This window comes from Sinohyriopsis cumingii, chromosome 16 (genome assembly GCF_028554795.1).
Source record: "Sinohyriopsis cumingii isolate HCF-2022 chromosome 16, ASM2855479v2, whole genome shotgun sequence".
Classification (NCBI taxonomy): domain Eukaryota; kingdom Metazoa; phylum Mollusca; class Bivalvia; order Unionida; family Unionidae; genus Sinohyriopsis; species Sinohyriopsis cumingii.
The window spans coordinates 10171727-10190123 of record NC_142976.1 but is presented as its reverse complement, the minus strand read 5'-3'; the positions used below and the strand labels follow the sequence as shown (position 1 = coordinate 10190123).

At 33.8% G+C, this 18397-nt stretch overlaps 1 protein-coding gene across 1 annotated transcript; it reads right to left on the bottom strand.

Moving 5' to 3' along the window:
• Nucleotides 1–960: 960 nt before the first annotated feature.
• LOC149779934 (uncharacterized) lies at nt 961–17095 on the bottom strand. The gene is made up of 11 exons (XM_089936294.1): nt 16314–17095; nt 15640–15742; nt 14228–14302; nt 13542–13703; nt 12736–12822; nt 11110–11330; nt 5705–5751; nt 4708–4791; nt 2907–2984; nt 2267–2344; nt 961–1876 (listed from the first exon to the last, which is right to left on the bottom strand). The coding sequence occupies exons 1-11, from the start codon at nt 16772–16774 to the stop codon at nt 1800–1802; spliced, it is 1473 nt and encodes a 490-aa protein (XP_089792420.1). The 5' UTR covers nt 16775–17095; the 3' UTR covers nt 961–1799.
• Nucleotides 17096–18397: the final 1302 nt, after the last annotated feature.

Below are 18397 nucleotides of genomic sequence, written 5' to 3'. Positions count from 1 at the left end.
GGCACCTCTAATAAGTATAAAGTGTACGTTGTCCTTTGCTGACACTATATATATATATATATATATATATATATATATATATATATATATATATATATATATATATATATATCGATAACGGCACGAATTCAAAACGGCTTCATAACGTTTTGTCAAGGAAAAAATCAGTTTAAACATACAAAACAGGCAATTAACACAACATCAACAAAAACGTTTGGACTACGACAAGTTAGAATTACTAAGGACAATGTACACTAACAGACATAATAGTCCAATATTGGGCTAAACGGATAGACGAGTGGGTTCGCATGTCTACTGCATAGCGAACCAGTATGCTATTGTGATAAATCAACAATGATGGGACCTTAGCACCAGTATGATATTTTGATAAACCAACACTGTTGGGACCTTAGAACCGGTATGCTATTTTGATAAATCAACACTGTTGGGACCTTATAAACATTATGCTATTGTGATAATTCAACACCGCTGGTACCTTAGAACCCTATGCTATTGTGATAAATCACACAATTGGAGCACAATCAGCCCTATTGATACGTCATCACGTTCAGGACCCGGAAATGATTAGTAACACTCGATATTTTCGGACTTTTGTATATCTTGTTAGGATTATTTCGGATTTAATTAATAATACTATAGGTTCTTCTTAAATTTTCATTTAATGTTTTTGACAATTAAATTATTTGTAAAGTTGTTTCAACACTTGCTTGGTATGCTTCTTGTTTTTACTTAGTTTAAGACGATATAGTCTACCATTAGGTCCTGTCATATTACTGTGTGGACCCGTTTCACAATTTCTCCTTAAAATCAGTATTATAGACATTATTCTATACCGATTTAACTAAATTCTGGATTAGAACCAATATCATATCTTGTTCTCTGAGTAAACAAATCATTCTTAAATCTCAGAATGGGTAACAATAAATAAGACTTGCGTACTTGAATAGTAATAACCATACAAATATCTATCTTTATTAATTGTAAAAAGTTAGCATCATAAACACATGGAGGAAACTGATCAAAATATTCACTAGATGATATACTAAAGAATGGGCTTTAAAACAGTTAGCAATGCATATGTACATTTTCTGTTTTAGTTGTTTCATCGTTGTACAGTTAAATCCTAGAATGAAGCTATAACCGGTACTACAACGGCTTTTAAGAGAAATCACTGTTACATGCGCAAGCTGTGATTCTATAAAAAGGTCTAGTAAAAACCATATCAAACTGTAAACAAAAACCAAATAAGCGAACACTGATATCAGCCGACTCTGAATCACTATTCAACACTTTGTCAGTATGTAGTGAGTTTTGAAAATTATATTCGTTAGTTAAACGTTGTTTTAGTTTTAAAGGCGTGTAAAGATGCAATTTCATAAAGTTACACTTGTACACTTGTCCTTGTTGTGTGTTCATCTTCTTCTTTGATAGTAATAATAATAATAATAATAATAATAATAATTAGTAGCAGTAGTAGTAGTATTGCTGTTGTTGTTAACTGCCATTATAATACTTTCTGAGTGTTTTGATAATGAAGATTTGGATCAGTAAGGATATTGTTTAATATTGCTTATGCAAATAAATAAGCATTTTAGGAAAACAGGCTGACAATAACTCAGTATAATCTGTTTCAATGTTGACCAAAATAAGGAACATTAAAACAGCGGACTTGTGTTAGCAAATAATATGAACAATTACATAAGAATGGTGCTGATTTTCACTTTTCATATAGAATCTGTTTATAGAATCCATATTCCATTTTATTTGTTGTTACTTTACTAATTGGTTCCTCTTTCAGGTGTCTGTTCCACATTAGGCTTTGTTGATGTTGTTGAAGCATCAACTTTCGCAGCACCTAAAAGTAAATAGAACAATTCAGAAATAGAATGCATGAGAAAATTATTCCTTATAGCAAGGTAAAGTATATTAGACCCAATAAATTCTTTTCAACAAGACTATAGTTTAAAATCTATAAGTCATCACAGGTTCTTATCTCCTGTAAATGTAAAACTCTATCTTTATCTCCTATATCGGACAACATCCATATAAGGTTTACTGAGAATTTTACTTGTAGTGTTTCATAACATTAATATCGTCCTTTTTTTCCTGGATGTCTCTCTCTGCTAAGAACTATGGCAGATAAGCATTATGCAAAGGTCTCGTTAACACTGTTGCTGGAAAGGAAAACAACAGAGATTGAAGAATTTGGAAGACCACGGTTTGTTATGCATATATCGAAACCTACCAGGTGTTTCACTGGGTCCCAACGGATTTATTTTAATGTTGCCCTCAGACTTTTCCGGAAAAGCGTTTTTTCCGGACCCTGAAAAAGTCGAACACTGCCTATTAATAAACTATAAAGAAAGGAAATCACGACATAAATATGGTCACAGCTTCTCTTCTCTTTAAAATGGAATGTATGAACCTTGATTAAGAAAGTCTCCAATATATACATTACTCGATAACTGTGTTTTGGTTTTCCTCAAGTCTGTACTTAAATATTGAAGAAATGTGATTTTTATTTTACCATGCAGACTATTTAATTTCAACCATAGAGCTACAGAACTATGGTAGCTTGATGATCAGAGTATGTATATATATATATATATATATATATATATATATATATATATATATATATATATATATATATATATATATATAACGTGTCGTTAACTGTAGATCCAATCAGTTTTTCTTTAGTTTTACATTCTCGTAATCTTGTATGTGATAGTCATCGTGTGCACTTGCGGCTTTCATATAAATACCAACTTCAAACTATTGTGCACAACTATTATTTTTTTATCAGGTTTTACATTTCTGCGCAAAACAAGCCGGAAATGCCGATAGTCTACTGTTTACTTGTAATTGTTACTGGGACATACTCGTTGCGTCCGTGGATTCAAATGGCTGTTTTTTCTCAGCGACTGAGGACCCATCGCGAACTGTGGTTTCCGCAGGACCTTATGTAAAATAGAAACACCATTTAATAATATATGTGATTTGGAAAAGTGAAAAACATATGAAACCAATGACCTTGTGCTCTATCCGCTTGATACTGTTCAATGCATATGCATTAATGAATATCTGTTTATCCATTGAGTAGAATTACCAATAAGAATCATATAAATTGTAGGCAGAGTGGACTACCTTTATTTTAGGTTGCACAATTACTTTGGCCTATGTGTATACAGCAGTTTTAGCTGACACTTTTATTATAAAACTACAACGGCGGGTATGAACGCAAGACAAAAGCATGAAGAATATGGTTGTCTTGATGTTGTGGTCCGTCGATTGTGTTTAGGCTTATATCAGAAGTATAAACTGCGCCATAGGAAAAATTAGTTTAACAAATCTTGCGAATATCAAGAATCTGCAATATGTTTGGCATAGTTTCTTATCCGAAATAGAAGTAACTACATTTCAATCGCCATAACGATATTTTTCTAACAGAGTTTTAAATAACTATACTTTTTCTATGACTAGAACGTTCCAGTATAATAAAACCCTTAATCCCAGTGTAACAAAATTACGAAGGGCCACATACATTCACGAGAACTTTTAGAAAGCTTGTAAATGTACATTTAATTAGTAATGTATCCACATTCGCTCTAACTGAGTCGGTCTAAGCAAGACTCTATAACAATGAGGTGCATACAGATCAACATGAAGTAAAAAATTAGCTATTTCTACAAGAACATTATAATATCACCACTGACAGAAAGTTTTGGCGATCTTTCATTATTAAAGCTTGTGCTCTTAGAACAGCCCAGTATGCTATTCGCTCTGCAGCTTTTTCTATCTATAATACAAATGTTTTACGTTTCAAAATATCGGAATCAGTTTGTGAGAAAATGCCAACAATGTGATTGATTTCACATCTATTCTTCGTATTCTTCGTATACTTATGACCAAAATAATTAAATTGACATCACAACTATATATATAATTCGTGACACAGAACATATTTCTTGAAACATAAGAAATTAGCTTCCTTGTCATGTTTAGCATACGTCTTAGTTTCTTTGAGGACGTGTACGTGGGCATAATATAATCTCATAATGCCTGTCTTGTCAATAAAAGAGTAGATCAGAATTGTGATTTGGCACTTGTCACTTATATGCGAAATAGGCATATATGCTAATGGTATAAAAAGGGTGTGCCTGCAATCCAAAGCATCGTGTTTGAAGATCATTTTATAAGACAAGATGAGGATTAATGTAAGCTTAATTACATGCGCGATCAAGTAGCATAATATTGCTGCAACGATAGGTCAACCAGATACACAATAATATGTTGCAATATACTAAGAAACATGCTGGTTATACATTTATTCAGTGGTGTCTATACACATTTGCATAGATTTTATATTCAATGCACAAGTCATGTAATAAATATTGTATTGTTTCCATTACACTCTAACTTTATCCTAACTAGAAACAAGTAGCCTTTGGGATATATGGATTTAATTTGCCCTCTACATTCTCGTCTGTATGTTTGTGTTTGCCGTTTTCGTGCAGTTTCCACCTATTGTTAAAGGCAGAAGATTATTAGATAGCAGCGTAGATGAGTCATTCTATAAGAAGTGCTAAAGAATAGAAAATACATTATAGTGAATAACTGATTTTAGATATAACTAAATGATAATTAGAGGTATTGTTCGGGGGCGTCGTATTAATGATATACCAGTCTCCTTGATGGCTGAAGACGATTTAATTTTGTCTTTGGCCCCATGTGTTCCGTCAACACGATGTTTCTGTAACCCTGATCCTGCAAATATACGTGGATGTATAGTTAATTTTTTTCTGAAAATCTTTATGTATGAGATACAGTTTGGAGTCTCCAACAAAAAAAACAACAACAGAAGGCCATTCAAATAAATAATATGTGTCTAAATGAATGAGAGATTGAAAATGTTTTTTCCTAAAATAGGTCATAAAATGTAGCATAAAAGATGTCGAGATGAAAATTGGCGTAGAAATCTAGTGTATATTTTCCAACATGAGTAACATTCACTCGATTTAAGGTTCAGTAAAGGTGTCATCAGTCAGCTATTAAATTTATAGAATTATAAACTAGCGTCTGATTGTTTCCCTCGCCATCGTTTTGCAATCCTGTTCAATCAGAATGATTCATCAATTTACGTTCTCTAACACTGGCCATTCCTTGACAATATACGTAGAGATCCAAAGATCTGTAACAAATAGATCAGCAAAGGAAACAAATGAAAAATGTCACGTATTATTATCGACCAAGTGATGTTTTGATGACTGGATACATTAGGACTCTCCGATCGAGCTGTCTTTTATACAAAATCTCATTTCCCTCACAGATTGATGCATGCAAATTTAGATGCATATATGTTGAATATAATACTAATATGGAAATCCAATAAAGGTGTTCGTTATTATCGACCGACCTTTAGCAGTTACTCAATTATGTGGTTCGTTCACATGTCACTGTTTCGAACTAATGTTAAATATGTCATTACACGTATACCTAACTAGCTAAGAGAAAAATACATTGGACTGAATGGTTTTAACAATGTAATTCATACCAAACTCTGTGAAAATAAAACACGCGAATTAATGCATTTATGTGTATGTGCCTGTTCTAAGTATTTCATCTAACCGAACCATTCATATTGATATATTTTATCATAAACATTGATATTATTACTTACTTTCATTGATATGCATGGTTTCTGAACAGCTGGTGATATTAGACATGCTGTAAAAAAGATAACACTTTATGTTTACATTTTATCAAATTACGAGAGTAAAATAGATGACTAAATACTTAGTTGATGAAGTTCTTAGCGTAAGGACTAACGTTCCAGGTTAGCTTTCTCGAGTTTGTTTGTGTATGTGATTGAAAGGTTAAAAATCATTGTCAAATATAGATGTCTAAATAATTTACAACAACTTTTGGGTTCATTTGTAATTAATTATTTCGATTTTATGGTAACGCATCTGCTATAAGGTTGAGTCATTTATTTAAAATATGATACAGCCTACTGTAAATGTGATGATTCTAAAGGAAGCTTCTATTAGTGAGACATTGTCGGGCCTATTAATTTGAAGTTTGTCTGAAATACGCTTCTATTGCTTTGAATTGTTGGTTCTATCTACATTTGATGATTGTTAGGTAAGCTCATGTAGGTGTGATAGTATAGGGTGTATAAACTTCGATAATTTTGTAGTAGTATTTTCTATTAATGTGGCCTTGTCGGGCTTGTATAAATTTGTTGATTCTGAAATATGTTCTATTGCATGAGATTGGCAAACTATTTTGTAACTTTAAATTAAGACTGATCACACATATATATTTCTCCGTGTGTACACAGTATGCGGAACATACGAATCTGCCATTGCATTTCCTAAAAAACAATGAGTTGCAAAACAAATATATACAAGAGAATATACTGTTACAATTATGCTTGCATTATGTTTAGTTCACAGAATAATCAGTCATTAACCGGAGCATACAAGGAGGGACACGAGACACCCGCATATTGAAATTGTAATTAATAAAAACTATTTAGTAAAATGAATCAAGATAGTTGCTAACATATACTATATAGTATGAACAGTGGTCATGGGATCAAATAATGTCTGTGTATCACATGCGTTCACATTACGAGAGAATTTTAATAGTATTATATAATATGATAAAGAATCTGAAGCTCATCAGTCTAAACTGGTAAAAGGACTAAAATGAAAAATAAATTATTTGGTGACTAGCAAGCTATTGAAAACTAAACGGAGTATTATGCACCTAGAAAGAAAGTATGTTTCAAGTCGATAAAAGTTGCTTTTGAAATGAGAAAATTAACGTCATGAGCAATGACTATATATGATTTGCAAGGTTACCTAACGGTAGTTCCGAGCTGATAATATCAAGTGATATTCGTGTTTCCCATAAACGTAATATGACCTTAAGACGCTGATGCTGAGAGTTCTGAAACAGGCTAACGATAAAACTATTTTTTCATCCAGTCCAACGAAAAACCACAGATTCGTTAAACTAATTTCAGACCAGTTTTGCTTTAGCTTAATTCACATTTGTATGTCAGTAATTCTAAGACGTAGGTCGGTATGTCTTGCAACAAATAATGCAAACAATTATCACTGTCTTTTAAGTGAGACAATGTCACAGTATCCTTATATTAGTAAATATGACCAAATCCAGCTTATGGAACTGAGCCATGCACCCCAAATGTTTTATTATAATGTTTGTATTATGTACATCTACCACATACCAGATTATTGATACCCAAAAGTAAAGCTACCACATACCAGAATATTGATACCCAAAAGTAAAGCTACCACATACCAGATTATTGATACCCAAAAGTAAAGCTACCACATACCAGAATATTGATACCCAAAAGTAAAGCTACCACATACCAGATTATTGATACCCAAAAGTAAAGCTACCACATACCAGATTATTGATACCCAAAAGTAAAGCTACCACATACCAGATTATTGATACCCAAAAGTAAAGCTACCACATACCAGAATATTGATACCCAAATGTTTCATTATCATTTTTGTACTAAGTACAGCTACCACATATCAGATTCTTAATACATAAAAGTATGATTCAAGAACACATTTTCGATCAATGAGATGATAAACATGAACCGTCTTTGCTATCAACCATAAAGTAAAGTAGAATCATTGATCAGATGCCAAACATCCAAAATGCCAAACTTAAATCAAGGGATACACGATTATTCTAATACACGTAAGCCATATTGCTAGGTTATGGTGCGTCCTGTTCCACTGTCTGTTTACTGTCTATTGCACTGCACATACTTAGAATCCACACCTTTGACACTGGTCTTGTCCCTTAAAAAATAACCTGCATGGAATTATAATTAGTATCCACACTATATTTTCCATTATCCTTCGGTTTAAAACTGTTCAATTAATAGGAACAAGAAACTTCAGGATGGGAAAAGAATTTATATGTTAAAATCCGTATATAAGCCATCTGCCTGCCGAAGCCCTACCACGCCCAATTAACTTAGTTTTCTCTGCAAAGATCGGATCGATGAGCGACTCCCCAGTGATATTGTTCCAATGTCCGTTTCTGCTGGACTTTTTGTGTAAACTCAGCCGTACCTCAGATTTAACTCATTGAGTCATATTACGATATGGTGACATTTCTGTCTCCACCGTGTAATCATTCCCCTCATATAACTCTTTCTGGATGTGACAAGATTCATGATTATTCAAAACTCCTACGGATCAATGCCTAAATCGATTGAATCGAAGAATCGAAAATGTCTTTGCAAGGTTCCTTGTAACAACGGGTATAAAAACATTATTTGCTTAGCCGTATACTTAGTCAAATTGACATGGAGTTATGGTAATATCTATGTTTCCTCATAAAATTAGGAGTAAGCCATAGATTTTGCAAATTAACACGGTCTCTTAGGTTCCTGAATGCTTATTTTGCATCCAATAGTTCTGACGTTGCATTATGCTGCCAGGAACATTCAAGGATTACAAAGTCCCTAGTGTTAGCCGTGATGAAAATATGTTGTATTTTTATGTCTTTTCAAGGTTTCAATAGCACTTTTTTGCCTATTGGTTTTAGTATCGCTGAAATATTCGGGACTAGTGACAATTCATGTTATTGCTGAGAAACAAATGTTTGCATGATATGCACTAGCTCGGTGTGTACTTCTTTTAAACGGCTACGTGGTTGCGGCTAATAGTATACATCTTGGTCACGAGATTTGAAGCGAGACTCTATTCCATCCTATAACCTTCTGAAGTCGACTTGAACCAAATGGAGTTGTGGGTATCATTGTTTCAGATTGCAGAGGAACTCGTTTTCAGCTCAGTCGTGAGTGGTTAAACAATGCACAAGAAACCGTTGTGATCCATCAGAATGATTTACCTTAATAATTTCCTAACATTAATCTGGAGAAGACTTTAACTCAAATATAGTCAGTGGCAGTCGTAAAATAGATCTCTCTTTCACATCCTAATTTCTCAGAAGCTTTAAAACATGCTTGAAAACTTGGTCCATTGATGCGTATAATTTGTCATTTCATTATATGAGTTTATCTATATTTTCGTCAGCAAACTAAATTCTCTGCTGATAATTTAAGATCTACTACAATTATGGCTATCAAACTTCTATATATCAGCTCCAACAGCCTTAAATGTCATTAAACATGACTCTTATCATTGTCAATCGACGTTTGTTGGCTCCTGAGTATCGTAAAACATAATGTACTTGAGAGTAAATCATAGGCCCCATCCGTTGCTGTCCTGTATGTCGTACATATAGATTGTTAGTTTAACCATGAAACCCAGCAGAAGACCAAGTATAGCATAAGGTTAGTTTGCATTCAAGCAAAAGGAAATATATAAGCTCAACAATCCTGATTGGGTAGGAACTTTTACAGTTTAATTCAATTGTTTCTAATTCACTCCTGAGACATTAGAGCGTTTGAATCATGTTTTCTTTAGCGCCAGTACATTTTCGATTGTTTCTATAATTAGCATAACCCACTTTTAGACAACCTTGATAAGCATTTACTTAAACATATTTAGTTCCTCACCAAAAATGCAAGTACATCGTCAACATAAGACACTGAAAAAAGAAGAGAGCAACTATACGAAAAAAATAAATTCTCTTCTAGACTAGGTAAGCTTCCAATTTCTGTAGCAAGAGGTAACAATACAACGGTATTCTCCAAATGGACTATTTGTGAAACAGCAACAAAATTGATATGTCCTATGGAGGAACTGCCATGATCATATTGTATTATTTTACTATACCACAGAACTTTAAATGCGACGGACTATTATATATTTTCTTCCCATGTCATCACAAAAATGTTGTCATGTCGAAACCCATCGCAAAAGAAAACAAAATATCATTGGCTATCAGCATCCCACAATTTATAATAAACCAGGGATATCTTCTAAATGAAAAGGATATACCTAATCTAGTTCATACATTAGCATCGAACAAAACGGAGAGTGGTTTGGAGTTGCTGTAATCACTTTTGTTCAAAAATATTAAGATGCTGCCTTTGAATGGTGCGGAGAGTATATAAAGCCACAAATAAGTATCGTCCAATTTGAAACAAAGGACAGCATATTCAGGAGACACAAAGATTCACACAATGTGTGCCTCGTTGACAACATCTCGTGCGGTGTTGTCAAAATTGAATAAATTCGGTTCGGTTTCCATGTAAAGAGGGTAATTAGTCTGTTTCATAACATTTGTAACATCATCAATTCAACGTGTATGAATATGTGCTCAGTCGTTACAGATCTAGCATTCGACAAGGTTATACAAGCTTGCGAGAAGCGCGTGACAGCTTGCTCATCCATTCACACACACCTAGCTACCCAAGAACACATTGTTCAGGTTCAGATGCATGCTTTATGAAGAATGCGTTTGTTTGTAATCCCTAACATTATCATCCAGTTAACAGTAAGCAGTTTCAGATTTATTGCTGACATAGACAGCAAATGGAATGGAACAAGGAAGTAATTTCTAACAATTCTTTGGGTTTACAAACAAGTTCAATCCCAATATAAAATTAACGTTAAACGAAAAAAGGCATGTCCAATATATTTAAGAAAACCTGATGTATATTACATACCGGCAGACTCCCATTAATATATCTTACCAAGCAATTATTATCCTGAGCATGTAACTGAAAACCTTCCAATCGGCAAGTCTATTCACGCTGTACATATCGGCTCAGACGAGAAGATGCCCGGCAATTGACCCTGTGAATTCAATGGGCATTTGAAAAGAATGGAAAGCAAGAACAAAACCAAAAAATTTATATGAACTAAAGCAGTCTCCAGATACCAGCGGACACACATTAAGGCCTTTCAAGTGAAGCTAGGTATCTGACTTTGAAAGTCCTACCATGGATAAATATACTACATTCTTTGTGTTTCGTTTTCTAAAAGATATTATCAACTGAAACGTTATGTTCCTTTTTCCCTTGAAGGTAACACATTATCTATGTCTATTTCGCAGTAATACAATTACTCAGTATCAAACTGATCACAGGACTTCATACAAATTATTTCTTACATCTGCTTAAGTTCTTCCTGAAGCATGCCATAAGTGTCGAGCTCCGATTGGAGACTTATTTCTTCAGTACTGAATCTGCCTATGACAACCGTCACACTGGAAAGTTCACTCTCCAGCTCTCGGATCCTCCTCTGGCTGGAATCCCTGTATGAACGATATTCCATCTCAATCGCTTGTTTATATCTTTCTTTATCTTCAAGCTGTCTGTCTAGCAAAGATACCTAAAACGATAATCAAAAATAAAATTGTGTCTTATGATTGAGGTACACAGTTGTAGTGGACTCTATTTTTATACCAACCATTCATACATTATTTGTATGGTTATGTTAGATGTTCCTTATGATACAAGGGCTTAAGAAATATATATTAAATAATCACTAAGCTTCCAATTATAATAATCCCATCAAAGGGTACTTAAAAATTCAAATGTTTGATTGAATAAATGATTCAAAACATCCTTTCTTTTTAATGTTCATTGTTTGCAGGATATACACAGTATTATTAACCAATATATTATAAAATCGTATTAATCGGAACTAAACTAAATAATGTGTTCGAAGACAAACTTTGTAAAATGTTTTTATTTATTTAATTATTTCAGGTTTTGTAGTACAGTATTACATAATCATGATAATTGAATGATGCACGCTACGTTCAGTATATGCATTTGATATTTTTCAGCATCGGGATGTAACACCATGTATCGAGCACAAATGTTTGCGAAGAACGATTGAAGAATATGAGTCGGTCACTTGTAATCTCTCTCTCAATCTGTCTCTAATTGTCTATGTTTCTCTCTCTTTCTCTCTCTCTCTCTCTCTCTCTCTCTCTCTCTCTTCATGTTCCGGCAAAAGTTCGTTTCCTGTCTCTGTCCTCTCTACAGTTTGTTCCTCTAAACCTCAGTTCTAAGTTTCTATCCTGTTCCGGTAAACGCCTCTTTCTCTCTGTCTCTTTCTCTGTGTCTCTCACTCTCTCTATCTCTCTCTCTTTCACTCATCACATACACAAACAATAAACAAATTGAGATCAACGTCAGTAATAATCTATTTCCTTTCAGAGGGCTCTCACCAACGTCAGTTTTAAATATCTCTCTTGCCTGATTGTTTCCTGCAAATATTATTTATAAGCCTCTCTCTCTCTCTCTCTCTCTCTCTCTCTGTCTGTATGTCTGTCTCTCTCTCATGTTCCAGCAAATAATGGTTCTAAATCGCTTTCTCTCACATCTATATGCACTATTATTGCCACGTAAATTATATTTGTACAACTTATAAAGATGGTTGCTTTATACACAAAATCAAACTTGCAGTGAATCAGCACTTGAGGTTACGAATATTAATATCAGCTTAGTAACCATGCAGTATATGATAAAATGGCAGTAACCTCCTACATCTCTAAAACATTATGCTTTGCCAGAGTTACTCAATCAAAATGACAAAATAAGGTTGATACAAATCTTACGTCATTCATACAAAGCGCAAATTTCAATATCTGTCATTATGGCTATTTTAATTTATGTAATACTTCATTCCTAACATTTAGAAATTAAATTGATCAAGTTATACATATGCCATTATTCCTGGACATTCATGCTTATAAACTAACGCTGTATAATTCGCCACTGCTTACCCGCTCTAGAAGAGAATTTATTTCTTTCGTGTAGTTGTTCTCTTCTTCTTTCAGAGTCTCTCTTATTTTCACCTGTATGGCGTAGATCTACGAATAAATGTATGTTTTCCTTACTATCACTTAAATTAATATATGCATTACTTTTTCTCTACCGTACATTATCCCAGTGTGGGGTATTATATTAATATATATCTATGTGTGTTAGTGTGTTTCGCTTTTAAAATTTCAGATTATTATGATAAAGTAATCTATGAGTAATTAATATATTGTCCATTTTGCCTCTTGATTATATAGCATTAACAACTCCAAAAAGACACGACTGCCATAAGAATTTCAAAGCTCGTCATTATTATGAGAAAAATAGCAGGAGAACATAGAGAGAAGAAAGGAAAGGGAGCAAAAGGACATGAAAAGAAACACAGAAAGCGATATTAGTAGAGCATCAGAAGAGCATTCTTACATGCAAGCGTGGGTAATTAGCTCGATTAAAATAATGTCTTATTTCACTCAAAACTGGTATGCTAACGATCAATTCAACATAGCTCCAGGGGAAACATATTTCGAGACAAATATAGCGGATAACCGTGCAAAAACATTTTAGTACCAATTTTATAAGTACAAGTTATACTTTATAATATACAAGTATGAAAGGTGAAACCTATAATACATATAATATGCTAATACAAAGGGTATTATGCATCAGAAACAATCAAGGTCGTCTAAATATTTTGATGTTTGTGACTGTCCCTGTTCAATACATCGTTTTCAATAATGCATATTTCTAAAGCAACGTTCAAGCGTATTACCTCTGATGCCTTTTTCTTTTCGTACATAGCTTGAAGTTTCCTCAGCTGGTCCTCATATTTGTTTCTGACGTCCAAGATGACCGCATTTATTGATGTCCTCCAGGTCACAAATATGTCCAGCCCAGACTCCATATTCAGGAATTTTCGAAGTTTCTCATTCTTCTGCATCAAGTAACAGGTAAACATTTATCTTAATCTGTTAGTTGAGCAAGCAAGCAAATTAATATAAAAATCATTAACTATATATCGAAATGTTACAAGTATAAAGATTACGAGCAAAACTAGAAATCCGATCACAATCTATATATAACATATCTTTTTACAAACAAACCAACGGACCTAAATTTATAGAATGTTATCAAAATGTTAGTCAGTTCCTAATAGAAATGATTAAAGGTCCCGCACGAAATATTGAACTTGAAAACTGTCCTTAAAACTGGAACCCATAATCATAAACAGCAGCTACATTATCATGGTTATAAAATCATTTCCTCGACAGCTCTCTCTCTCTCTCTCTCTTTCTCTCTCTCTCTCTCTCTCTCTCTCTCTCTCTCTTTGGACCTAGTTTCTCAGTTTTTATAACAAATAGTAGATTCTTGTTTATTTTAAACTAATTGACATACTTTTGCCTTATAAAGAAATACATCGCGTATGTATTAAACTGTGCATGTATATATGTAACTTACGTTTTCGATTTCATATTTCATGTATTCCATGTCCTTCCGTAGTCTCAGTGCTTTATTTTTCTCAGCTTCCAGTTCCTGATAATAAATACAAGTAGATGAATACAAAGTACAATATAGACAGCGGAAGTCTTGGGCATGTATAATGAACATGTAAAATATCATACAAAAGTTGCTTTTGAAACCAGATATATAACTCGTTTGGTATAGTAGTCAATCGAATAACAATGCACGCGTGTTAAAATGGTTTATCCTAAATCACTATTTAAATATAAGACATAAATTTGTGTCACCTATTACTGTTGAACATTGATAACGCTGTCTGACTTCACATCACACTCAGTCAAACCTTATACGAGAAGCAATGAGTGATTTAACAAAAAAATAACAATAAACAAGTTATATTTCCTGCTATTAAAATAATGATTTTTCTCAGTTAAATAAAAGTATAGTTCATTTTGTATCCATCCATTGATTAAGAATTATGCGTATTCACCAAGAATGTACACGTTTGGTTTGCATTGAGAAACATCATGAATTGAATTGAACCTAATCCATCTTGATATTGCCCTGTCATATATCTGTAGATTGTACGCATGTATATAAGCTGAATTTATATCTGAACAGTGGAGGATGTTATAGTCGTTTCTTAAAATGTTAATCAGGATTTAAATTAATGTAGTCACAGTAAGCAATTTTCTTGTTTATTTGTTTGTGTTTCAAATCTTTCGTAACATTACTTTTAACAAGGAATTTGTGAACCTCAGTTTAGAACAGACTGCATCGGTCCCAGCTTGGGTCTAGATCACAGTAATGTAGAACATCTTGAGTTTAGACAATACTGAACCTAGATCAGATGGTGTCTGAATGACATGTGTCTAAAGCAGCATTGTTCAAATCAGAACAGATAACTAAAGCAGCCTTATTTGAAACTAACCTGAATCTCGACCAGCCTGAGACGGAACTAACCTGAGCCAAGACCAGTCAGACTCTAAATCAGCTGAAGTTTATCATCCCAGAGCATGCTAACCAGAGCATGAACCTGCTGGAGTCCAAAATAACATCAACCGTTACCAGCAGTATTTTCTAGCCTGTGTCTAGACCTACTGGAGTCTAGACCAGTCGAAATCTAGACCAATCCTGCCGGTGTTAGACCAACGTACACCATGATAGGCGGGAATCTAGACCAGCTGTAGTTTCGAACATTCGGAGTCTAGATCAGATTGAGCGCTAACCAGCCTGAATCTAAACCTATATGAGGTAGACCACTCAAAGATTAAACAAGCTAGAGTCAAGACAAGCTGGAGTTTACAATCACTGTTTTTTTATATTATCCATACATTTTCTACAGTGGTAGTAATCATAACTAAGCATAGACACTTTATTTGCTCTTTTTAAATATACCTTATACCTACTTTTTCTAACTTCGCATATTCAATTCTAATCATATGGCGCTCATTGTCGACCAAAGACAGCTCATTGCTGGCTTTTTCAAATTTGGCTCTGCATTCGTCAACACTGAAACAAGAGAATATATATACATATATATATATATATATATATATATATATATATATATATATATATATATATATATATATATATATATATATATATATATTGTGTGTGTGTGTGTGTGAGATTTATAATTTCTGATTGGCCTAATGGTCGGGGACAACATTATGCTCATTTTCACTGCACGCATCACTGTAAAGACCTATTCTGATGTGTACAATCTGTCTAAAGCTTTTTAGCTAGAGCAATGTCGAACTTATAAATTTCTGTAGCGATATGTATGCAGTTCTATTATATGGATTTAACATGTATCGTCAAGTAAATAATTGCGAAAAACTCATTTTCAGGGTTTCTATGCAAATGAGATTTCCAGGGAAGTAGTCCATTAATGCTACGGCTGTAAGAAATTATTTCAGAATTAACATATTTATCGATGTGGTAAATGATGCATGGCTGGCACATTAATCTCATATTAATGCAGATTAAGAAATCAATGTTAACAGAAAAACATTCCAATATAACATATTTGCAAACACACAGATAAAATAAAATAAATATGGAAACAACAACGTACTTCATGCTTGCTACAGCGACGGTTTCCTTTAATGAAGATTTCTCTGACTCAAGGCCTTCTATTTCTCCTCTAAGTCTCTCCAATTCAGCTTTGTCTCCAATTAGGTAGCTTTCGAACATTTGACTGAAGTTTGTCATATCCTTGAACAGATGTATGAGTGGCATGTTGCATTCCAATAGCCGGAGACTGTCTATACTGGTAGAAAGTTGTTTGTTCCATTTTTTCATTTCTTCCATTTCCTTCTTTCTACTGTCATCCCAAACAGCAACAGTTACATTAATTTGTGAGCGAGAATAGGGCTCCAGATATTGTGCTTGCTCTATTTCCCCTTTACCAGACACATTTTGACCTGTTGAGTGTTTGATTACGGACAATGTAAATATTATCCAGCATGTAAATGGAATATTTATCGGAGATGTGGCCATATCGTAACCTGCCAAAAACTTTAATCCAAGTTCCATTGACTTTGCTTAAAACCTTATAAATCAGGGAAAGGTATGATATCCTTTCTTTCTCAGTCCTTTGAGCAATTCACTGTTACTTGCGACGGCGAGAAAACTAATGTCATCACGTCTTAACGAGGTTCAGTTCTCAGTAACGCCTTAAATTTTCCTCTAAGTATGACACATATATGTGCATTAATAAATTATGAGTGGATTATATAGCATCATCTGAGTATATGCGTCTTAAGAAATCACGTGATAATCTTTTCTGCTGAGTTAGCGATAACACCCCAGCAACACAGCTACGATCGAGCGATTTAATTAGAAATAAATCGCATGTGCTAATATGAGTCTCATGCACTTCAGTTCCTTTATCTTCGAGCTTGCTCTATATTTTATTGGGTATAAATACATGACCGTGCCTTTTACGGCGTTTGTACATGATTTAGACTATTGGTGCTGTTACTCGATGATAGGGGTTCAATTTTCAATCCTACTTGGAACGAATGAATGCACTCGGCACGGCATTCACGAATCACCATACCCTCTCGGCTATTTCCAGATTCCGCTAAAAAGATGAACAATCGTGAGTAAAGGCATTCGTGCGCAGTAAATACACTCACATCCCGATCCATTAAGTCACACTTTCCGGAGACCTACTTCGAATTCCTCTGGTAAAATTCAAATATGTAGGAGTCCATTGATTGATTGATTGATTGTTTGTTTTTTAACGGCGCATCAGCACTTTTAGGCTATTTAGCGCCAAACAAAGTGTTACTTGTATAATCTTTTAAAACTTATAAAAGGTTCTATATCGACCAGCGATATAAAAGAACAAATGGTTGAAATTAAAAACGGTAAGATGGTAACGGTGCAAAATAAAGCTTCCCGATCAACGGGAGATGTAAAAAAGATGAATAGGTATTAAAATGGGACGGTATGTATAGGAGTCCATATCAAATGCTAAAAATATTAGTTCTTGGTTCTTCGTGGCTTCCTCCTACACCAAAATATACTGGGCGCCATATATATCTTATCGTGTACTAAAAATGCGATAAATATTTACCACAAAACCAAACATAAGATGGAACTGCACGCTAATAACCTCGTTAGATAATTGTTCAAGCGGAATAGAATTAACAAACAAATGCATTTAAGAAAATCTTTGAGTGTGATTCTATATCTACAGCATTAAGTGGCTGTGCAAATACCTTAAAAATGTATATAGTGTTTTCCTTTTTACTTTTTTACAAACTTAAATCTTATTCATCTTTTGTTTAGTATAAAAGTTCATTATTCATGTCAAACATGTTTGAGTTATACTCTCTCTCTCTCTCTCTCTCTCTCTCGCACAGCTCTGTTAATATTTTAGTATGATTAATTTGAAACGGGTACAAGTATAAAGATTTTCATTTTACAAGTGACTCGGTCTAATTGCCATTCTTACCATGGTCATAGTTTCTTCTTGTTATCAGTGTTTGCCAAACTAGTCATACAGACTTCATACAAATTTATAGAGTATGTACGTATCACTGGATGTCTAATCGACACGTAAAATCTGTGAAATGAGGAACAAAAGTAACACTTTTTTCGATTATTTTCCAAATAAACTGAAAGCATGAATTACATTAAAGAACATCA

Excerpts from the sequence above, each read along its gene's own strand:
- LOC149779934 (XM_089936294.1), bottom strand. The coding sequence starts at position 16,774 with ATGGAACTTGGATTAAAGTTTTTGGCAGGTTACGATATGGCCACATCT. Across the intron at positions 11,331-12,735 it reads TAAATTCTCTTCTAGAGCGG|GTATCTTTGCTAGACAGACA; the intron begins GTAAGCAGTGGC and ends TTATCGTTTTAG. Across the intron at positions 1,877-2,266 it reads GGGACCCAGTGAAACACCTG|GTGCTGCGAAAGTTGATGCT; the intron begins GTAGGTTTCGAT and ends ATTTACTTTTAG.